This window comes from Semicossyphus pulcher, unplaced genomic scaffold, assembly GCF_022749685.1.
Source record: "Semicossyphus pulcher isolate SPU_LCO1_2020_fin unplaced genomic scaffold, fSemPul1.0.p SCAF_8, whole genome shotgun sequence".
NCBI classification, from domain to species: Eukaryota; Metazoa; Chordata; class Actinopteri; order Labriformes; family Labridae; genus Semicossyphus; species Semicossyphus pulcher.
Genome location: NW_027211759.1, coordinates 16,523,769 through 16,548,061, shown reverse-complemented (window position 1 = coordinate 16,548,061; position 24,293 = coordinate 16,523,769). Strand labels below are relative to the sequence as shown.

General features: G+C 41.1%; 3 protein-coding genes across 3 annotated transcripts; 1 reads left to right on the top strand and 2 right to left on the bottom strand.

The window, feature by feature from the left end:
• Positions 1 to 1,689: 1,689 nt before the first annotated feature.
• Positions 1,690 to 3,072, bottom strand: pgpep1l (pyroglutamyl-peptidase I like). The gene is made up of 5 exons (XM_069686072.1): positions 3,042 to 3,072; positions 2,905 to 2,957; positions 2,704 to 2,820; positions 1,956 to 2,182; positions 1,690 to 1,885 (listed from the first exon to the last, which is right to left on the bottom strand). The coding sequence occupies exons 1-5, from the start codon at positions 3,070 to 3,072 to the stop codon at positions 1,690 to 1,692; spliced, it is 624 nt and encodes a 207-aa protein (XP_069542173.1).
• Positions 3,073 to 3,774: 702 nt separating this feature from the next.
• On the top strand, positions 3,775 to 12,153 carry synm (synemin, intermediate filament protein). The gene is made up of 4 exons (XM_069686784.1): positions 3,775 to 4,654; positions 5,682 to 5,806; positions 7,322 to 7,401; positions 7,934 to 12,153. Exons 1-4 carry the CDS (start codon positions 3,857 to 3,859, stop codon positions 9,970 to 9,972), a joined length of 3,042 nt encoding a protein of 1,013 aa, XP_069542885.1. The 5' UTR covers positions 3,775 to 3,856; the 3' UTR covers positions 9,973 to 12,153.
• On the bottom strand, positions 12,011 to 22,629 carry ttc23 (tetratricopeptide repeat domain 23). The gene is made up of 11 exons (XM_069686785.1): positions 22,389 to 22,629; positions 21,867 to 22,032; positions 21,310 to 21,433; positions 20,966 to 21,113; positions 20,743 to 20,868; positions 15,545 to 15,716; positions 15,277 to 15,382; positions 14,830 to 14,957; positions 14,411 to 14,560; positions 12,649 to 12,731; positions 12,011 to 12,467 (listed from the first exon to the last, which is right to left on the bottom strand). The coding sequence occupies exons 1-11, from the start codon at positions 22,493 to 22,495 to the stop codon at positions 12,353 to 12,355; spliced, it is 1,425 nt and encodes a 474-aa protein (XP_069542886.1). The 5' UTR covers positions 22,496 to 22,629; the 3' UTR covers positions 12,011 to 12,352.
• Between the last annotated feature and the right edge of the window lie 1,664 nt (positions 22,630 to 24,293).

Here is a 24,293-nt window from a genome sequence, read left to right as displayed (position 1 = left end):
AATCCTCAAGACAGAAACTTTCATATTTTCAGCTCAAATGCATCTATATAGAAGTCTAAACAGTTATCATGTGGAATATTTAAAAAAGGGAAAATGTTTTATCGACCACCCGGAAAATAAAATGTATCTGCCGTTCACCCTGCAGCCTGTAGCGCTGCACGGTTACGGCACAACGACACATTTCACTACTTCGGTTTATTCCAAACATCCAGATGCCATTCACACACGCGAAACCTACATTTATCATGTATATAGATGGGTACTGTGAATGTAACAAGGACATTTATGTACGTTCGACACGATAGAGATAGCAGCAGCTTCAATCATTCATCTAGTGTTCTTTAATCATTTGTCTTCATTGCGTTCTAGCTCCACTGTCATCAGGGTGAATCTCTTAGTGGCCATTTTCAGGCTCATGTGGAAGTCAACTCAACATACCTTCTCTGGCCTGTTTCTACTTAAAACTAATGCTGCTCTCAAACAGTCACCTCAGTGGACCTTATATTGTCATCTTAAATAAAACGTTGAGAACAAAAGTGAAAAAAAAAGAGCTTTTACATCTCAAAGCTTCTCATAAAAGTCCTTAACTGTCTAAGGGTTCTGGGTTGGAAGCTTAAAGTGAATTTGTGTTGAAATTAAAACCCAAAAGCAATAAAAAATAGGATCATGAATAGGCTTTTAATGTGAAATCTGGGTGCTCAATGTATGGCGTTTTATCTGTGCATGATTTAAGAGAATAAGAGTCAAAGAGTGAACAATCTGTAGGTTGAAAAACAGTCTGATTGCTGCTAAACATCACACCGGTACACAAATCACCACTGGCAAGCATCAGCTTGTGTAGTTACTTTACATATCTGTGCATTTGTTGTTCTGTTTCCTGTTTGGATGTATGTTATGGTAAAATACAAACATTAATGATACAGTTCAGATTCAGTTCTGGCATTAGGCATTACATTGAGCTGTAGTGAGGTGAATAAGTAGTTTTTATTAGATCACAAAGCCTGTCATAACTGCAGCATTTAAACAAACACGTGGACATATAAAGGACAGGGATGTTGCGTAGATTACGGGTAGTCATGGTAAAGAGTAACCATCATGATTAGGTCATAGGCTAAAGTTTACAGCTTCACACTAGTTGCTACGTTTTCTTGCATTACCAGATTTCAAAATAAAAAGTACTACAGCTTAAAAAAAAACACTCATCTTATTCATCTTTATCGTTTCAATTCTTCAGAATGTTCTTTATGCAGACCTCAGGTTCATGGAGGATGCGTCAGTGCATTCAAACTGCAATAATAAGTTTGAGGTTTATCATTGTCACGCCTCTGTTTTTATGATTTGCATTCCTATACCTTCTGAGGGGGCCTTGCTCTACTACTTCTATTATTTTATGATAATTCTTTCACAAAATCTATCTGTGTTCGTTACCTGATTGGGGACAGAAATAATCAAAAGAAAAAAAAAACCTTCACTAGACTCTGTCTTTTTTCAAGCTCTGTATCTGAGGCCTCAAAGTTTTTCACACCTATTAGCTGAGATGGTGTATTTTTGACATGCCATCTCCAAAATGTGTATCTGAGAATTTCTTGTATTTTCTTTTTTTTTCTGAAATTTTGAATAAATAAATGAATGAGAACTATGATGATTATGTAGTGTTTGTGTGGTGTTGAAATATCTTTATAAGAAGATCTACCTCACTGTGACTGCTGGTCGTGCTGTGTCTGAATGGCCCTCCAGCTGGGCGAGCATGGCCTGCATGAGGGTCTGCAGAAGGGGTACCAGTCTGTCAGCTGAGCTCAGGCTGCCAGTGGAGGGCACGTGGATCAGGGCTGCTTTCCTCTGACCATGATACAGCGAGCAGTAATATGCAAAATCACACAGGTACCTGAAAGAACAGAGAGCACTATCTCATACTCTTTAGTGTCTGTCAACAAATCACAGCAACACATACCTACCTGCCGGCATCTCTCGAATAAATGACATCCATCCCTGCTCGTCTAAACTCTTTGGAGACAGCCCTCATGTTAATGATTGAGTCCAGTTTCTCTGCTCCTCCTTCCACACAGCAGTGACTTTTGGGACAGAAGCCGCACACATCTTTGTCTCTGTATCCACAGTTCTTCCCTGTTTGCTCCAGAATGACGACACTGGAACCTCTGGCTACGCCCAGATGGACGGCAAACTGAAACAAACACAAACACACAGAGGGTAAAGTGAAATATTCAGCTTATCATACAGTTATCAGTGTGTATTTATGTGTATTTGTTTTATTTCAACACTTTGTATCTCGTCCATGGCTGTAGCCAATGACGAGGACATGAAGGTCATATTGTTTGTAGTTTATTCTCAACAAATAAACACAAAGGAAAGATTGATTTTTATGGTTTATGGACAACATATAAAACAGAAAGCCCCATTTCAAGTTAATAAATAAACTAATAGATATAGGATTCAATATTTCATTCCTGTTAGTGTCTTTGAAACCACATTTTGATATATGTTATGGAGTTTAATTCAATATAAAAGAGCAGTTCAACGACATTAAATGTTTTTGAAGCATCCAAATAATAAGTAGTTGGACACTTTATTTTGGTTCCCTTTAATGTTCCTCAGATTTTCTAACACAGAGAGACGTACTCATTTCTTCAGTATTTTAAAAAAGAAGACTATACCCCCACTCTTAATTTGAAATTATTATTTTACCTTTGGTTTGAGAGTTTGCCAAATCTCAGCAATGATTTGCTGAGTCTTAACATAACTCACTGGTACCTCCTTGACGTAAACATCCGTCTGCTCTCCCAGTCCGACAGACTTCACCCCCTAAAGCATGACATTTGAGACATATTTAGTCTTTATGGCTCTCAAAGGCAATTTTACACAAAACGGTAGTTTCTCAAACATTACCTGTGCCGCCTTCCAGCTAGGGTTCACTAAGAACTGTCTGAAAGGTCCAAAACCTTTACAACAGATTCAACATCGCGCTTCAAAATAGACGTATTTTTAAAGTTAGCATATTTATAAGCAAATAACTATTACTCTACCTGTGACGACCACAACCTCGCCTCCACTCATGACGCAGCAGAGTTTACACGGCCAGTAAGGAGTTTATTGCGCACTTCATTTCAAGAAAAACAAAACTGCTTATTTAAGGACCTGCAGCTCACATATTGTCCGCCTGAGGGAGCTACTTTCCGGCAAATAAATAAGGAAAGGCTCTTGTGCAAGTGGTGCATTTACTTACCTCTGGTAAGTTCTGATTTCTCACAGGTGTAAAACAAGATACAAGTTTCTTTCTTTCGTTTTTACCATTTACTTAATTTTTACTTCATGGATTTTGATGCTTAAAGATAAGGCTAAACCAGTCTACAATAATTTCTTGTCAGAAGTAAACACAGCTACAATATCAGATGTGCAATTTTTCCTGTGGAAAGTCAGTCATAGGCTACCTGTTACGGGCATTTTATTGTACTTTAGTACATAGTTTGTATATTTTTTTATTGTTATTTCCCCACACCTTTTAATTATATTTACTGCACATTTGGGCATTTAGATTTAGTTTTTTAGGGCTCAATCTCACAGCTTTTATTAGGTTATTACTGGGAGATCAGAGCGTTTATATTTCAGGCAGCCCTCAAATGCAACACAACATCTGCCAGGGAAGCGGACGCGCTTGGGACAACCCTGTGAGGCAGGACACGCCCTCCTCCTCCTCCTCCTCCTGCACTTGTCAAAGGGCACTGATCGCAAATTACATCACAGTCGTACTCACAGACGCAAATAGCAGCGGGACAAACAGTCTCCCGATTTAATATACAGATAGGATATTTTTTAAACTCACTTTTTATTAGATGCCACAATGTTGCCTTCCAAGAGAACTTTTGACAGCGAGAAACACCAGCTGCAGGAGCTCAACAGCAGACTTGTCCAGTATCTTTCCAGGACGAAGCAACTAGAGCACGAAAATGCGCATCTTATTTCTGAAATTAACAAACTCCGACAAGTAAGGACGGTGGAAAGGGAGCCGAAGTACAAGGATGAGATGCGGGAGCTGAGGAGAATGGTGGGGCAGCTGTCGTTTGAAAAGTCCCAGGCGGAGATGGAGAAGGAGAAGCTATGGCGGGAGTTGCAGATGGTCCAGTCCCTGTGCAGCGAGCAGACCGAGGTGTGCAGGGACATCAGTGGAGAGCTTAAAGGCCGCGGGAAGGAGCTTCACCTGGCTCACAAGACCAACAGTGAACTCCAGCAGCGTTTACTACAACTAGAGACCGAGTATGAACGCTTAGAGGACGCGCACAGGCAAAAAATGGTCCATCTGCAGCGTCAGGTGGAGTCCAGGGTGGTGCCCATCATCACGCAAACTTACCACGGGCCTCCGGCGGCTTCCATGGAGGAGGTGCAAGAGTATGCAAGAAGTCTGTCCGAGGGATGGATGGAGACCTTTGAGATGTACCAGGAGAAGGTGGAGGAGATGGAGCAGTCGATTAAAGCGGACCAGGCGAGGCTGAGTGACATGCAGAGGGAGAAGATGCAGTATGTGTCAGAGTTGGATAAATTACACAGAGAGGCGGAAAAGCAGGGTCAGGTTCAAATACGTCTCGAGGAGCAACTGATGAACATGCAGGAAAAATTCCGGGTTGACTTCAGTGAATATCAGGTGAGAAAAAAATCCATTGTGACACAGTAGAAAAAGGAAAGCCCAGATTTATATTTAAAGGGATGCTGTTATGGCATTTATTTATATTTTAAAAACTCCCAAAATACATAATTCATAATGCAGACAGAATAATCTGCTGTATCACATTGAGCCATTAGAGAGGGGAGAGGCTACTCCCTCTTGTACCAGCCACACCCACAGTCCTTAAAGGAGCTGATGCAGCCGCAGCTGTCAGTGCCAGCAACATTTGATCAAACAAATTACAAAGCCTAGAAAATGTCTAGATAATTATCAAGATATGGGTTTAAATTTGTAGCAGGACAAACCATGATGTCATTGCACACATGCAGTAAATGCTGGCTCTGAAATCAACGTCTCTCTCCCCCACCCTTATATATAATGACATTTCCAACATTAAGTGGTGTCTGACACGTTTGTGCACCCTGAACTGTCAAAGAATTGGATCTTGCGTGCAACATTTGACCCCACTATAAAAGGATTGATTAGTTAGAAAGGCTAAACCACATTTGCCCTCCCCGGGACTTTATAGCTGCTAGATTACTCCAGCCACTTAAACCAATTAGCTGTCAGACTGACAAATCCCTATTAGCCTCCTAAAGATGGAGCCCTAAGCAGGTTGGTGACTAACAGATGACTACAGTGTTCATATGCTGCGGGGACGCCTTCATCATTGTAACAAACATTTCTTACAGTTTAATTGTACAGTTTTACAATTGAGTTTGACATCTGTTAAGGGATGTAAGTGTAATTGGAAAAGGTACAAATTACAGAGGCAGGCAGTGCGGTTAAGTGGTTCAAATGATTAATGCAGTCTAATGGTGGGATCAGACTTGATCAGGAAGTGTTCAGCCATTGTTGACATCTTCCAGCATTTAAAGTCAACAAAATAAGATACTCAAAACAAAGTAATGTAAAATTAATATAATAAATCTTTTGTACCCAATGGACAGACCACGGGCATGAAAAATGTATGTGCAAAGTGAAAATATATTGTTTTTTCCTCCAGATGATAATTGAGCAGCTGGAGCACGAGAGGAACATGATGGCCAACACCATCACAGAGAAGATGCAAGAGCATCAGCACCTTCTGCAGGTTAAGATGGATCTGGGCATGGAGGTGTCTGCCTACAGGTGATGAGCTTTGTATTTAGTCAGTTGTTCAAAAGGATATTTACTAATAAAATCCCTGATGGTTCGGTTTAAGTGTCCCTGTAAACCATAACAGCGTGGCAGTGAGCCAAACACGATTTAAGGACCCCTAAACTAAAACAGCTAAATTCAAATTCAGCGAGCAAATTTTTTTCCTACTGTGTTTAAAAGCGGGGTTTGTGCTAGAAAAAAACAGCTTTAGTACCTTTCCTGTAAAGCTGATATAATGGTTCAAGAATTATGAGCTTTTTAACTCCAAACTCGAGCTTAAATAAGAAGTGATGGTGATAAAAAATACTTTGAAGTATGAGCACATGCGAAATTCAGCTCTCTTTTCTTATAATCCAAATGATTAGTGGTTAAACCAGCCCCCCCACTGAGTGAAGTTACTCTTAGCTTAATGAGTGATTTCCTGAAACAAATGAAAAGAAATCCGCTGCTTACTTCCTGCTGGTCTTAGCAACAAGCACTCTATGACCACTATCATAAATTAACTGAAAACTACTAGCTCACATGTTGCTCATGCATAATTAATAGGCTTTAAAACTTCCCTTGTGGTCTATTTTAAGTGTTTATGAAGCGAGACAAATTATATCTGGCATGTCACATCCTGTAACAGCGTGGTATTTGTAGTCCTCATGCTCCTAACTTAGCCAGATTCACACAAGGTCACATACTTAGACTATTTTTACTTAAGTTATTTTTAAAGCATTTATAAACACACTGCTTGTTCCTGTTTGGAGGTATAATATCCAGAAGGTTTTTTATGTTCGTTATTGTCGTAACATCTTAACCTCCTACCTCATATGCCATGATATATACAGTATATGGTCATCAAGTGTTGTAGTTGTAGAAGTCGTTGAGGGATACCAGAAGTTTATCTCTACTGTGCCAAGACTGTCTACTCTGTGTCTCTATAAGGCATATTGTCCTCTAGTACATCTGGTTTGTTTTGAATTTTTAGAATAGGCTGAATGTTTGCTCCCAGAATTGGCAGTGGCATGTGTGTTTGTGTGTATCACGAGTCAGCTTTTGCTTTGGGATTGAAAGGGAAGTGTGGACAGCCCCGCATTGTAGCCGTTATTTTTAGGTCAGTCTTTAGGAAGGCAGTCTCTGGAGAGGTTGTTCCCCGTGAGACACTTCGGTTTGTTGTATACTTGTTGAAGCATGACCAAGGAAAGGTGAGCTGTTTATGCTAATTATTAAAGCTAAATTATTACATGACAGTGGCTTGTTGTGTTTTTGATTATTACCACCTTATATGGTCTGGTCCTGGGCTCGTACCGTCTCGTAAGCCTGTTGCGTTTAGTTTGCGTTTAGAGGGCTGAGATGGCAGAGCTGAATGATGTTCACCGTCTTGTGAGGTAATTATTTTTTTTAAACTTTTTTCAATATATGGGAATAATGTGCAGTGTAGAAAGAGGAGGAAGACGTGTGTTTTGCAGTGACCATTTACCTTTCACCATTAAATGTTTTCTGTCTTATTCCTTTGTTCAGGGCTCTCCTGGAAGGTGAGAGACTGGGTCTCCCAGATCCTCGTAGGAGGATGACTCAACATCAAAGAGAAAGAGTGATAGGTATGTTACTTTAAAATATTTGTTGTTACATGTTAATTGCAAGTGTACATTGTTAGATTAATTTAGAAATAGTTTGACAATTTTGCAAATATGATCATTTGCCAAGATGAGAAGATTGATTATGGTGTCTAACCTAACATTAGCAGATTTGCTGGGACTGTGTTGGACATTCTTTTGGCTGAAAGCAGTGACTTCCTGGGTGTCTTCTCTGTTTGCCCATCAACCTCACAGTGATGACAATACTCCAAAAAGTCACTGCTTAGAGCTGAGGAATAGTCCCGCACAGAACCTCCTCTAACGCCACAACTTTTAAAAATGTACAGATTTTATACTATTTCATCAAACGAGATACTCTTTGTTAGTTGGTGAGGTTTGGAGGTGCTTCTTGTTCCTAGTTTTTTAAAACTCTTGTAAAGCTATGCTAAACCTATGAGAGCGATATCAACCTTTTATCTACCTTCAAGAAAGCAAATAGGGCATTTTTCTGTAAGTATCTGTCTAATCACTTATTCTAATTAATTCTCCGCCTTAGATATCAAGGTGCCTCCCCAGCCTTACACTCAAAGAGCTTCCACCTTAACTACCACCAGACAACATACCAGGTACTCGCCGCCTACGTCAAACCTGAGAAGATCCCCTATTATTCCCTCCGGATCCAGAAGTCCCTCTAGGGTCATTCCTATTTCAGTTGCAGGCAGAGATCGGCATCAGAGTCCTGCATCCAGAAGGGACATGATCTCATTTAACAAAGCTCGGGCTTCCGCTTCTGCCCCTACTTCCAGCACGGCCGATGCTGCCAAAGATAAGCAAACGGGCCAGCGTGAGAACCAACTGAGCCAAAATGTGCAGAAAACAAGAGCAGAGGATAAAACAGTGAAGATCAAACAGGTCTTTGAGGTAGAGAACCAAGTCAGTCCAGTCAAGTCTTCTACTACTGAGACCAGATCAACGAGAGTTGTCTCTCCACCAATGTTCAGCAAGAAAACAGAGGCAGAAAGCCAGAAGCAAGTGTCTGACGAAAAAGAGAAAGAATATGTTTATGGCGGTGAGTTCAAAGATAAGGGGAAGAAAGAGTCTACCCTAGGACCAAGTGAGAAAAAGATGTTTGACTCTGTGACTGTGGAGGAGATTATAGAGAAAGTGATGAAACCAGCAGGTTTGGAATCCAAGGTTTTCTCTTCGGGAGACTCGAAGGTAAAGTATCATGTGGAGACAACTGAGCAGGAGGATGGCACGACTAAGACACAGATAGTGCTAGAGTCCAAAGTGGAAGAAGAGCTGGATATTTCAGAGGATTCAGCCTTGGACGAACTACTGAGCCAAGGAGTTAAGAAGGTGTCACTGGAGGACATCAAGGACACAGCTACAGCGAGCATGATCAAGAACCTGCTAAGTGGCCTGCAAGGAAGTGAGGACCTGCAAAATAAGTCAGTCAATGTGGAAATCATTGAGGAACCAGTGGAGGCTCTCAGTGATGAAGAGTTTGAGGTTGAACAGAAGTCCAGATCTACTTTTTATGAGCCCTCCTCGACGTATTTCCAAATTGAGGAGCTAGAGAATGTCCCTCATGAGGCTCAGTTTCAGAGAAGTGATGGTGATGCCATGAAAACCTCAACAACAGAAACAGATCATCGGAAGGGTGGATCTGTACAAGTTCACGAGGTTTCTAAAGAGAGTGAATATTTCTCCCACGACCGAGAGCCTCACGAGTACTTTGTCTCCACACCGGATGAAAATCTTTCTGAACCTGAGGAGGAAGTGGGCATTACCTCATACGGCCACTACGGTATGGTAGATGACCTTTCAGATGAGAGGTACTATCAAGATGAAGGTCTTCCCATGAAAAGAGTGACTGTAGAGCAAAGTGACAAACACAAGTTGATGTCAGGTGACTTGTTTGTCAAAGAGGGTTTCCCAGAGTGCATCATCGAAGAGGAGGTTCGCGTCTCTCCGATAGTCCAGGAGTCAATGCTTGAGTTCCTGAGAGAGGACTCTTTGGAGCCCAAAGAGCAGCTGAAGGGAGCCCTAGAGAAGATACAAAGCTCAGTGTCAGGTCCACTGAGGGAGGAGTTGGCCTTCCTCACAAAAGTCAGCAGTGAAAGTCCACAGAATGTGGCTATCAAGAAAGTGCAGCAGTCAAGTGACAATGGCACCATGACTATAGTCGCAGAGCTGAACGTCTCTCAAACCCTTGAAGACTCTGGGCTGCTGGAGGCAGGAGACGATCTATCTGAAGAGCAGATCTTGGAAACTCTCCGATCGTCTAACCTAGGGCTTGAGAAAGTCCTCCAAGGCGGGGCAGGAGAAGGATACAGCTTCAAAGTCTCAACAGAAGAGGATGTCAGATTTACGGAAGACTTTGAAGGCATTGAAGGGGAGTCTTCTTCTCAAATCGCTGAGAAACATATTAAGCTCGGGCCGTCAGACAAGTCCTTCACCTTCCAGATGGATGTACAAGGCAGACAAGTTGAGGGGACCTCGGAGGAAGGGCAAATCTTGGAGACCCCAGTTAATATTTCTCAAGAGAAAAGAGTTGCAACTCTTTACCTTGAAAGTCCTACAGATGATTAGGAAAGAAATGTAGTCAGAACTTGCCAATGTAATTTGTCAAAATGCATATACACAGGTTGTTGAGATACAGCAGTACACTAACACATGATGTAAACGCTGTTGGCAGACACTAACATAATGCTGTGGCTTTTGCAGTAAAACATCATGTATCTCATTGAATTTGGTGTGCTCTTTGTGTACCTAACAGCCTCATGATTGAAGCAAAATACAGTTATTCAGCTAAAATTACTCAAAACATTTTATGGTATTAAATGTGGCAGCACTGCTATTCAAAATACTGAGAATGCTAATATAGGCTAGTTTAGGTAGCAACTCTAACATATGAATATTGTACTTTATTTTGGTCAATACTGCTGGAGTGCTGCGCTGGTATGTGTTAACCTTTTATAGCCTGCAGTTTATCTTCAAAGAGGGTTTTTTTCTATCTAGATTTCTCTATTTTTGTACTAACCTGCGCTGTGCAGCTTAAACATTCTGCAGTTTACAGCCATGCCAGACAGTTTAGAGTTATGAGGTGCTGTGCTGCTGTTTGCAGATTGCAGCTTCATTGTTTATTTTGACTTGGCCACTGCTGCCAAATGAAATAGTTATAGTACTGCATCCTGGAACACTGTTTTTTTTAAGCACTAGCTCGTGATGTGTGGAGAATATAGATAAGCTTGTAGCTGAGGACAGTATAGAGGGGTTGGAGAAGAAGAAGGTTGTTTGTTATAGGGGATTTAGCAAGTTTTGAATGCTGAAATTAAGGGAACGCAAGTTAATGAGGCACTTGTTACAAGTAATAGTATCATTAAAACTTAATTGCACATACACACTTAATTATTAAGAGAAAATAATTTCTTTTAAAATAACCAAAGCCAGGTTACACGATCAGTGTAAACAATGGAAAGCATGTTTGTAAAATGTGTATCGTTAAATAGTGTGTGTCAGTTCCGTACGTTTCCCAACAGTGAACATTTTGATGTGAACATGTGTTTAGGCAGCTGCTACTTCAGAATGCTGAATCATTAAAACTCCAAAAATAGAGATGTCAATTTGAAAAGTAAATAGTAAATTCTTGATGTACAGTGTGTGTTGTCTGAACACCATTTGCTCGTAGACGCTTGTTTTTTTCTATCGCAGCGTTGGCTTGAAGGATTCACCTTTGTTCTAACATAAGAGTTTGTTCATATTTTTGGGTTATCAGCTTAGTGGCATTTACTGTTCACTAGGGTTTGTCGTGTCGTGCATTAGTTGCAGAGGAGGAAATAGTCCACTACCATTAGAGTCTGGTTACATTTTATTTTTGCACGTTTTCTCTAAGTGGCTGCAAAACTTACACTTTGTAACTATGGAGCAATGTCTTTATGAATTAGCTTTTTGGGCACTATTCTGTTAGACATGTGCAGAATTACAATGCTTGGAGTGAAAGGCATGCTGTTATGAAAATGTTAAATCCAAGAAATCCAGATTCAGCATATTTCAATTAGGGATGAATGATATTATCGGGACGTTATCGGTATTGGCCGATATCAGCTTAAAAATGAACTATCGGATATCGGCCAACACGCCGATATAATTAACCGATAAAATAAAGGGCTGCAGTGATGCAAGGAGGAGCCAATGCAAAGTCTTTCAACACTACAAACTTGATTAACCATCTCAAGACCCGTCACCCCGACCGTTGTAACAAATGTGATAAGAGTATCACCATTATACTGTTCGCTAATTCCAATACAGAAGAGAGTTGATGATCTCTGCAATTAGGTGTGCAGGAAAAAAATATCGGTATCGGTAATCAGCTAAATTAGTTTAGGCATATCGGATATTGGCAAAAAATCTAATATCGTGCATCCCTAATTTCAATACAAGACCTCTTAAAACTGCAGTAATTTAAACATAAACACTTATAAATCTGTGCACTTAAATTGTAGCATATTAAGGAATCTTTCTTAGGTTACCTTATGTATATGTACACCATGTAATCTGGATGCCATGTGCCATTTCATAACTTTAAAAACAACCAACATCAGCATATAGAAACATTTTTGATGTATAAAGAATGTTTAATGAGTCCATAAGTGTTTTTCATCACGGATAATCCATCATTTCTATTGACATGATTGCTTTGATTACAAAATTACCCGGCCATATTTGAACACTGATTGATATCCTTACACAATTAAAATGCATTGTGGGAAAGTTTTTTGAGTGTGAGTATTTCTTTAAAGCTAACCAATTTCATCTAAAGCACAAAATGACACAAACTCATATATTGCCTGTGGACGTGATTAGTGCAAGTGTAAGTATTTTTCATCAGTGGTAGCTGCATGAATATCTAACAGATAGACATGTTTCTTAAATCATCATTTCGTCAATCTTCATATCATAAAAGGACATTTCAAGAATCTGACATTGAGTTTCCATCATCTCCACTTGACGGTACAACTGAAACTGTTTGAGGTTTTGTTTTCCCTCTACCTCGCCTCCGATGTCTCTCAGCTACCTCGGGTGCCCTGTAAAACAGTACATGGTTGCATTAATGAAACATGTTTGACCCTTCAGCTCATTCTTTCCTCTGACCTTAATGATACTATTCTATAGTTCATTGGCAGTTTACCTCCAGGAGCGTCAAATGTCTTACAATAAAATTAAGTAACATTTAATTAGTGGCAAGTATAGTTTATGCAGCTTTACCGGGCCAGCATGTCCACAGCTTTTTGTGTAGCTTTTGTCTTCCTGTGCTGAGGACCGTGCAACAAACTCTGGATCTCCAGGCACTATAATAAAACAAAAATAAAGACAGCAGAGAGTGGTCAGTGGAAGATGATAGGTGCAACTCATACTCGGAGATGAAAAACACTTCCTAGCAACATGTGAAAGCACTAAACATCCCGAAATAACCACTGTTGCACTCCAAGGTTTATATAACACCTGTGCTGACCACTCGGAGTGTCAGGTCAACAAGGGGGATCTGCTGGTCGACTCCAAAGCAACAACCCGGGAATCTGGGGTAGTTAAGTCAAAAGATTTAAGACGCAGCCTGAGTCAGTTTCCACTCTACATTTAGTTTGGCCCAATCAAATGAGAGGAGAGAGCAGAGACTGCTTGGCTCTGTGACGTCAGGAAATATTGCCTTTTTAAATAAAACAAAAACAGAAAAGTCGGAACTTTTAACTACAACCACATGTATTACAACAGACATGATAAAAGCCTGCGTCCTTTCGGCAATCATCATAACAAGATGTGAGGAGAACTTTGTAAAAGTTGGAAAAAAAGGAGGAAAAAGTTCCCCTCGTCATCAGGGAAAGTAAAACATTCAGTAATCTGGAGCAGATCCATCTGGCCTCTTGGATGTTTTCACCGTTGCTAAGGTTGATGTAATGGAAGTCCTTTTTTTCTGCAGCACTGCAGAGGAAGGGGGAATGTCAAGTGAATGTCTGTGTGTGTGTGCCATTGTTCTCTTTGTTATTTTAGTACATCTTATGTACTGTATCTACTCTATGAAGCAGGTTATCTTTGGAAAAACAAAAGTTACACAATCAGGGAGAAGATGGTGTCATGATGACAGGAAGAATAATGTCCTGAGATATCTCTGTTCTATGTCAGGGAACTTCCGAAAGGTTACCGGTTAGACGCGGTGCTGAGAGAGTGAGCCCTGATGTACCCTGTCAGTGTCAGAGGGGGGACTTGGACCCCCTTTGACACATACATGCCAAAACAAACCAACATAGCAACTGGGCTCCTTTACAGTCATGTCAATACTAGTATGAAGAAACCCCCATTTGCTGGTGTATTTTAGTATGTTTGAGGGGCAGAGCTGATGTCATACAGCAAACATGTGCACTCATAGTGTACGTGAAAAAACACATTATGTAAGAATAAAGTGAAAACAGCTACAGAGGAGGAGCGGTATTAGATTAAGTAAGATGCTGCTGTTAATTCAAAGCATGTGTGCTGAAAGACACGGGAATGTCACTTTTGTTGCAGAGGACATAATGGCATGCCACACTAATTAGGGTCAGTGTCCCTTTAATTGACAGCAGTTAGCAAACTGTCATTCTTGCTCCAGAGTTGTGTTGCCCATCTGTCGGGCTCCATCCAGACTGAGGAAACACAAAGTCACTCTGTGTGATATCTTACACCAGGGATGGCGCCTTTGCACACTGCTCCCATCCAAGATTAGCATGCGACTCTGATAGCGCTGAGCTTTAGGGAGGATGGTGGAAATAGCTCATCTCAAAATGACGGGCGCTCTTTGTGTGTATCTTTTGAACAAGCCCCTCACTGGTGCAGCTGGACACACCCACCGACTGCTGGCCTTTTATTAAAGCCCTACAAATACTTTGGCAGGTTCAATGTCATGTTGGACGACAGCCTACTTCAGCCAGCATTTCTAATATGCTTTTAAGGTTGTTACAAAGATAAACATTAGAGGTGATCTGTAACTTTAGATTACCTTTGACATGGTCCTGTGGGCCTGCTTCATTCTGCCCTCCGTCATCTCCACACTTCCAATCAGCTGAAGGGTGTCCGCCACCTCTGCACTCAGGTCCCCGAAGGTGGATCTCTTTGTAGAGAGAGAAGCCCTCTGTATCTCCACACATCTCTGCAACGGTTGAAAAAAAGGTAAACCATCTGTTTCCGACTGTGGGGAGCGCCACACCCTGTTCAGCAGGTGGAATAAATGAGCCCTATGAGGATGTTTTCCATGCTTATGCTGTCTGAACAAAACATGTGGATTATGTAATCTGCTGCGGGTTTCAAAATTGCACAAGAAAATATATAAGAAGTCTTCAGCCTGAGGGAAATCACAGTGATGGCATCGTCTCACTTTTTGTGCAGATGTGGATGTGTGTGTGCGTGTGTGTGTCTAACCTCTTGCTGGCCACTGAAGAGGAGGAAATGACAGAAATCATCCTGGGCAGCAAGAAATGCTGGATCCTGTGGACCTGCAGAGTTTTTGTAAGCACTTAGACTCTGCTCAAAGTAGGGACCAGCTGCGTCTGCACCAGGACAGGGAAACACACAAATAATGCATGTTCATTTAAATTATAGCAATAACAGGAATCCTGTCTTAGTTTCCAGATGTTCTGTATACATACTTAGTTACTATGGAGCAAACATGTGCCATGAGATAGCTGACATGGAGGAATCAGGATGACATGTACTTGGGTGTCTTCAATGAGGCTATTATCTGGTCTTGTTTCCATCACACACCATCTTAAAGATTTCCACATATAGGAGGACAATGGGTGATTCAAATCCTAATTAACCCCTTGTGCACGCTGCTGAAGCCCAGCCTGTTTCTGCGAATAAACTCACCATTGTGACGGGGCTCGGCCGCAGCAGAAAGGGTGAGGGCCAGGCTGTGGGAGATCTGAGCCCCCTCTAGCTCCTCGGGGCTGTGACTCATAACGACGGCATGAGCCTAGCAGAAACCCCCACGTGAAATAAGACAGATCACATATCACCAAATAAGAGGTGTGGGAACATAACCCAACAACGAAGCTTGGCACCGTTTCAAAAAAGGCCTCGTATGTTTATATATGTTGTGCTTGAGAGTAGTGTTTTGATGTGTGATGCCTCTTGCCTTGGAGAGATGCTCTATAGCTCGGTCCAAGTGACCTTTGTCCTGTTCGATGGCGGCCATGTCCCTATAGACGGAGCACATCTTCTCTGGCTTGCCACAGTCCTTCAGCAACTGCAGAGACTTCTCACACTGGTTTAAGGCCTGCTCTGGCCTGTTCTGTCTCTTATAGACCCTATAGAGGAGGAAGGACAAATAAATAAACACTGTCAGATATGGAAACACAAACATACAGATAGCAAACCAGTTCAGTTTATAAGACAGAAATGATTAAAGTAGGCCCCCCTAAGAAGTTTGTCTGCATCCCTCAGTTTGAAAACATTTGCTCTGCTTATTGAAGTATTAATGCTGTACAGTATGAACCTATAAGCCTGCTACTTAATTACAATGAGCCTGTTTAACATCAGCTTGGACCCCAGCCAAACGCAGACCAAGCAGAGGGGTAAAAAGCTTTTGGCTTATGGCCGGCGCAGAAGCCTGTTGCGATGCTGACTATAATAGGAAAAGCTTGCATATTGCCCTTTAAGTGTTTTTGGTTGCATGCTCTCACGGGTCTTTTTACTGTCTCCTCTGGGACTGAAAGTTAAGCTGCTTCTAAACCCCTGACTTTAACTGCAGCCTCTCAGACTGGGACAAATAACTCGTGCAGTGTTTAAACACCGACTCGAAGGTGTCCGAATGAGGGGATGCGCTCCTGCAGTCTCAGTGAAAACCACCAAAGTGAGGCTGAAGATCTAAGTGAGACAAAAGCAGCTAAGAGTTTGACATCTACAACAATCTCTCAGCCATGTGTACATGTGCTGTTGCTACCCAGTTCTTAAGCTTCAGAATAAAACAGTCGCACTGTACTATGGAGATGTCGGAGCTTTTACACAGCGATAGAGGCAGAGTGGAGGGAGAGAGGATGAGCTGCATTAACCCATTCAAGGACACTGGATCCATCAGGCTGCTAAGCTAACAGCTTCAAACCATCTAATGGACTCTAAATTTAATTCCGCTCTCCAGTTAAAGGGGCGGCCTTTCTCAAAGCACACAGCACTCAATACTGTACAGTGTCTAGCTACAACGCTGCCTCACAGAACCACAGGAAAACCCTCGTCACAAACCAGTCCTCCCACATCCACACCGTACAAGCCGAACATTTGATCTAGGGTTGTATTCAACGTGCATAGAGAGCATGGAGCATATGATCTGGCAGGGGGCTGTCTGTGTGGGAACCAGACGTGTAAGCTTGACAGTATCAGGCCATGCTCACATCCCTGGACCACTTGAATCAGGGTATTCACAGCTGAGGTTACAAAAACATTATGATGGCTAAGTTTTCCCATGAATATCCTAACGTGATGGATAGAAGGAGTAACTGCCCCACCCATTAGTTTTCATAGGGCAGGCACTTCAGGTCCTTTTAGGGCAGCAGGGATGATTGAAGCAGGGTTACATTCCTGCCTGGCCTGACTCCTGCCAGCCTGCTGCATGGACACACAGAGACAATACCCCTCTATCCTCTCATTCACTCCACATCCTTACGCACTTCCTGCCCAGAAGGGTAATATGCCTCAAACCACTGCAATCTACTAATAGTCCGCAAGGCTGGGGTTTTATATAATTAAGGATTTGTAGATGTGTTGCCAAGCAAGCCACACAGCGCTCTTTTGTAAACGTTTCCAGAACATGGCTGACGTAGGTTTGCTCTGGACTTTGACTCACAGAAAGGCCAAACTAAAGTAGAAACAGGGATGAAAACACAACGGCTCGCTCCGGCAAATGTACACAGTGATGGCACTCTGACTGATGAGGCTCTTTACTGTGTGCCTCAGGTAGACGTGAATACAAACCTTCTCAGTCTTGGGTTGCTGCTTGTATTTCATCCAACTAATCAGACACAATATTCCATTTGGAATAAGAGCTACCTTTTTGGAAGGAAAACAAGCAGACTCTCGATCTCATGCACGATAGACCACTGGTATTTTGGTGTGCTTTAGCGATGCTGTGCATTAACACTATGTTTGTGAATAAGGACAGGGCAACAGAGCCAACAACTCTGTTGTCACACTTGGGTCCAATAGTTCCCAGAGAGGAAATTCAAACAAATAAGATGCATGATGATAATTAAGTTAAGTATGAGGGGAAAAATAACCTTCCACTAAATTGTAGATTTATAACAGCAATTATAAAGTGAAGAAATAAGTTATCTTAGCAGCCGTAGCCAAGGCAGAGAATATGAGCTCACACACACATAAAACTAATTGAAACCCAACAAAAACCCTTTCTTGCATTAAATTCCCCACCTGGCTGATCATAGCTGCACACCTTGACGGTGAATCTAAAACCCAGCAGAATATTTGGACCAGGATCTATAAGGGCGCTGAGCTTACTTTATTGTTCCAGGCTTTGGTGGGAACATTCCCCCTCATCACAACAGTGTTGACTGACAGAGCTTTAGACGCATGCCAAATTCTTAGTCACCACCTAACAAAAGAGATTTAGTAAGCTTACACACCAGCCAGACTCTGCACATTTTTTCAATTACACACATCATGTCAACAAACTCTGACTCTTTGAAACAGACCAAGATGGAATCATTTACAAATTCCTCTGAGTGTGGATCACCTCTGCTGCTGATATGGTTTGTTCGCTGTAAATGCTGACAGAGTATTGCTGCTCGTTACCTAGCAACAGGGTTCTCAAAACACGGGGTCCTACCTAAGTTGCCTTTAAGATGTCGAAACACTTTCACTCTATTACAGTCTTTGCTTCCATACTTAAGACTGAACATGTTGTTCACCTTTATATAGCCGCACTGTGTTGCACCAGCTGTGTGTACATTCAATTTGAGTTAAGTTAGTTAGAGGCCGAGTAACTAATAGCTTGTGTGTAACTAATTCAGCTACTAAAAAGGGTTGCACCACAATAAATACAATATAAGCCGACCAGTTTGGACATGATCTCATCATTAAGGCAAGTGGCCAATCAAGTATCTAAGATATGGTTCCACTGTCAAGGTTAGCATACATTAGCATTCTGGTTACGATGAGCCACTTAGCATGGTAACACGTAGTGGTAAGCTACAGATCTATATTGAAATATTATATAAATAAACATGGTCTTAATTGGTTTATTATGTTGAAAAATTAGGCAATTAATATAATAATGATAGAGTGAGGCACTGCTCAGTATAACTAGTTATGTTGTGACGTATCTCCATGGTGCAACTTTTATTGTGCATAAATCACAACTTAATTAACTTAATAATTTACTATGTAACTAGGCTAAGTTTTGTACACACAGCTGGTGCATAAGGCTGCCGATCCTGACAGCCACTGTGAGGCTGTCAGATGTTTTGATGGAGACAGGCCTGTAATGAGTTTTAATGGTTCTGCAATGCCACAAAGTTTATGGCTGAGATAATGCAGGCACTTATGAGGAAATTACACCCACATGAAGACAATGTCAACATTTTAATTGAAATCAATAACTATTGAGTCAAAATGCAGACACACAAATCCAGCCTTTCCTTTCACATAAAAGTGTCATTAGGATCTAAATTAACATAAATCCCATAGTGATGGTAGGGCGGCGGTTTAGCTCAGTAATCTCAGTCCTCGATGCAGCAGCCCCGGATTCAACTGCGACCCTCGGCCCTGCGCTGCATGTCATGCCCACTCTCTCTTACCACATTTCCGACTCTATCCACTGTCCTATTCAAAAAAGGTAAACGCCAAAGAAAAAGATCTTAAATCCCTCAGTGGTAGCCCAGGTAAAACTAAACTTTATTTCCTGGTTCTGGTTCTAATTTCACCCACAGTGATCTAACCTTTAACTGGCTGCTATATTTACAGCTCCTGTGAGGAGTTTTTCGTTGGTTATGAAATAGACTGAAATTAATGCCTCCATAAGAGCTACAAAAGCAAACCAGACCATCAGCGACAAGATTGATTATATCTTTATAGTTATTTTTAAAGCCTGAAACCGCTGGTGGGGGGTAGGTGTCATAGGAAGCGATTAACTGCACCCTGCCTTTGTTTACATTTTGCAGGGTTTAAAGTGAGTGATACATATGACTGTTAAAGAAAGCAGGATGAGAGTTATTTTTAAAATCCCTAATTAAGCATGTACAGGACAAAATCAGCAGAGAGAAAAGAAGTATGGCTTTGTCCACAGGGGGCGCCAAAATCAACACAAACTGAAAGTTCCTCACAGGAGCTTTAAAGCTGCCGGGCCACACACACACTCCTTTTACAGACTATACAAACATCAGACTCTCCAACACTTGATGTCTGAGTTTGGTGTTTCCACCATGATTCTCAAAGTCTCTAATCTTTTCCTCAGCATTCAAAACTGCCCCGGGGACCTCTGGTGTCAATATCACCATCAGGTTACAAATGCATACTGTACAATGGTAGACACAAATCAAAAACATTAAAAAGCTACTCGTAGTGTGTAGAAAACAAAGTGGCTGAGAATTAATTAATAATTAAGTAGGGAGTCAAAACAGGATGGAAACAATGAAAAAGCATCTGAAGAAAAGAAGGAAAGGCTTTTTAAAAAGAGGAGACATGTTTCTCCCAGATCTGTGCCCCTGCCTTAGCAGTGACTGTATGAGTGGACATGCAGGCCTGAAAGTATCATAACAACACACCCACGCTGCCTGCTGAGTGGACTGGACAGCAGAAGGGGAAATCAGGATTTGTTAAGTCATTGAGCAAATGAAGAAATAATGTTTTTAGCTAGCATTACCAAGCGAGCAAAAACCCTCCACTTTAAAACTATACAGAGGGTAAATTTGCAGTAGTCTGTCGCCATCTTGTGGACAAATATGAAGTTTAGGTACTGTATTTCAAATTGGGAGAGAAAAACAAATATTATGTTGTTATTATGATAACAGCTACTGAAATGTAAAACCATTAAGGCTACGCTCTAAATACCCCCTGGCACAGCCTGACCTGCTACTTTGCGATCTGAAAAAGTGCCAAGATGTTTGGCTCAGTGTGAACATGAGACTAGAAGAGTCACAGGAAATAAATAGAACAAATCATCTGATTGCCAGCCAGCAATGCTAACAACCAAGCAGCAGCTGCTAGTATTTCCGGACAGTTCTGCATTAAAGCCTCTAACCTATCGTTTACTTACCACTTTTCTATTTTGACCACATATCTGCTACTTTTCTAAAAGAAATAAAAACATTGTTTTCACTACTGAACCTGGATAGACCACAGGAAATTTCCAGCTCAGTCTTCATCTTCTCCTCCTGGCTGATGCCTCCAAGTTGATGAAGCTCCTCAAGAACTTGTTCCCCCTCCAGGAAAGAGGATTCTGCCTCCTCAAGAGTTTACAGGAGTCAAGGATTTTTTCATTTTGTTATTCTGGTTGACATTTCTGTTCAATCCCTTTTGTTATTATAAAAGATAGTCATGGGAAGGATATTTGGCTGCAAGCAGGGAAGCGCCTCCCTGTGTGAGGTGTACGCTCAGAAGAACTTCAAGCTTTTCACCTTTGCAGGAGGAGATGGAAGAGCAAAAAGGGAGCAGCTCTCTGGCCAAGGCGGAGTGCTCCTGGGCCTGCAGTCCCCAGCCTGAGGGATGAAGAGCCATTGTTTAGATTACATTTAATGAATCTAAAGCTACACCAAATCTCACTTAAAATACTATAAAAAGTACATTTTAATTATAGGTTTATCCCTCAGAGACAAAATGGTTTGTGTATCTTTCTCACGTCTTCATTTCATCATCAGATTTAAAATTTACTCACTGTATTATCTTAAAAATTACCTTTGAGTTGGAAATACGCTTTAGCCAGTCTGACATGGGCCTGGGCTATTTTCAGATGTCCCTCCCCGTACACCAGCCTCGTCAGAGCCACACAGCGCACCAGGTCCTGGATGCAAGCATCGAACTGAGGAGGTAAAGAAATTGACACGGTTTCACAGCTCATCATAACCCACTGTGTACACCAAGTTCTATGAATGCTACCTGGGATACTCTGATGTTAAACACCTTTCTGATCATGCTGATAGACAAATTAGTGACCAAGATGTTAAGCATTGAAGATACATATGCACACAGATAATCAGAAACACGGATCTCGTTAAGATCTTGTATATAGGGATATGACTAATGTACTGATGCATGTTAATGTAGTCAGTGATAATTATTAGTTGCAAATGTAGGGGGGTTCTTACAGGATATTCAGGAAGAGACATCAGCCCTGTTAGCAACGGTAAAGTCTGCAGGACATGTTGTGAAAGCTTACTTTCTGAGCACAACTAACTGCAAAATACAAACAATGGATGCAGTATGATTTTTTCACTGATCTATACTTCACCCACCTCTTGGTTGTCTTCATGGGCCTGAGCCCGTCTGTCAAAGTGTCTCAGCTTTTCTTCAGGTGGCATCATAATAAACTCTCTTTTGGCATATCCTGTTTGTGAGGCACTTAACATATCTGAGTCACAGTGAGGAGATGCATCACCGTTCCTGATGGTGTTTTCAGTGCTGTCAAAAAAAAGATATGTAAACACGTATAAAAAAAGTACATATGCTGCATTTAAGGAACCAGTGTTTGCAACCATTAAAGTACACTTTATAGATACAAAGATTAGTTAGGACACAGTAAATACGGGAGGTGATAACCTACAGTTAGTAGTATTTAGGACTTGTCTTCTGTTCAACAGCCCAAATCATGGTAACATCCACATTTACTTTGACTGATCCTGTGTTAACTTTTCACATGTTAGTAAGAAGAAATTACTCACTCAGCCTGAGACTCGGAGGAATAGCGTCGAGTTTTTGTCAATGCACTATCAGCCATTTTTTGGGCAAGAATTCTTTGGGACAGGTATGGGATTTACCTGTTTTTATCCGTCTGTGAATGCAACATTAACCGAGCCATCTGCAGTTTGCGTTCCTTACGAGCTTGTTTCCGTGGTAACACTGCGCGTGCTACAGTAGCTAGCATGAACAAATGCTGCTGCTCGGTTCAATGTTTCATGTGGAGAATTTAACGCTTGGACTAAAAATAGCCTAAAATACGTTCTTACTTTTATCGGTATGGTGCCTCGGATTCAACTCTTGAAACTACTTGAACTAGACTCTTTACGACAGGCTCTTTTATGGCTGTCGTTATTGGGATAGGACTAGCACACAGTGCAGGAAGCGCCAGCAGGTTGCATTCAAGAACTACGCTGCTGTTAAATAACCTAGCTCAGATGTCTATCATGGATTTTGACAATGTTGTCAATATTTATGACAAGCATTGTCAAAAATACGGAAGAAAATGTATTTTAGTTCAGATTTTTAAAACAATTTATTGAATGTTTTTTTATAAAGGGAAATCCCCTTTAGCTGTTTATTAAAACGAATATATATTGTTCATGAACGCACCACAAATCTAGCTTAAACAGTTACTGACAATAGCAGGGCGTGATTCTGCAATATGTCTCCTGTCCCCAAATTGGTCTTCCCGTGTCAATGTTGTCATCGTTAGTGGCTACAGGTGTACAGGTAAGTTGAACACAGAAAAACACGTTCACAGGCGCACAGGAGATGATGCCAACTTGAACTTTAAGTTGTATTCCTGAAGTGGTAAGTCGTGCATGATCCCCTTTTTCAAACGACGAGGCTGAATTTGGCTTCCGATTCACAGCTTCTGATTGGAATTTCCCGGCCCACCTTAAAAGCGACATAACAGCTATAGATAGAGTGGTTCAGTCATTTTCAAACTACTAAATGCACTGAAAAACCTAACAAATAGGGGGAAGATGAAATGAGAATAAATAGAAATGGTCATTATCTGATACAATCCTAAATTTTGATCTGGACCTGGTCTGGATGGGAAAAAACTGTGAAATCACCCTTTTTCAGTTTTCGCAAATAGAACAAAGGTTTCACAAATCGGAAACTGTGTTTAATGAATCTCTAGGGTCTCCTTGTTAATCTAGTCCAGATTTGACAAGTCTAAGTATCGTGGTTTTTAATCTGGACCGGGGACCTGTGGTCCGGGATGTAAAAAAGCAGTGAAATGGCCCTTTTTTCAGTTTTCACAAAGAAAATAAAGGTTTTGATGTTAATATGAACAAAATCGCCAGAATTAAAGTGATCAAAATTCAGGATTGTATCAGATAATTACCATTCATATTCTCATTTCATCTTCCCCCTATTTGTTAGGCTTTTCAGTGCATTTATTAGTTTGAAAATGACTGAACCACGCCATCTACAGGTGTTATGTCGCTTTTAAGGTGGACCGTGAAATTCCAATCAGAAGCTGTGAATCGGAAGCCAACTTCAGCCTATGGCACGCAATTAATCAAACTTTTTCACAAGCTAAAGATATGAGCCAGCCTTCGTTCAGGTGGTAAGCCTTCTACCCCTCCAGCTAACATTAGTTGGCACTTCTTGTGATAGCTTGGCTGTTTGATATTGATCAGGACAGTATAGAGATACCTAAAAGCTCTGAATACTTTTTGATATCTCCATTGCATTTCATATGCATCTGGGGCTTTATTCCTTAAATTGATTGATTTAATGTAAAGCAGACAAGATTTAACCGTTTGTTTGTTTTTTAAAATGAAAATTAGGAGCAGTAGCGAAGCCAATGTAAAAGTCCATAAGTCTTATTTTCTACGCTTTTAACAGCACCAATAATTAACATAAACATCTCTTGATGAATGTACAATATTTAACCTACAGTGGGATTACAGAGCTGATTTTGTAAAGTCTTGAGTCTGTAGCTACTCACTGTAGGAACATTTTGGTTT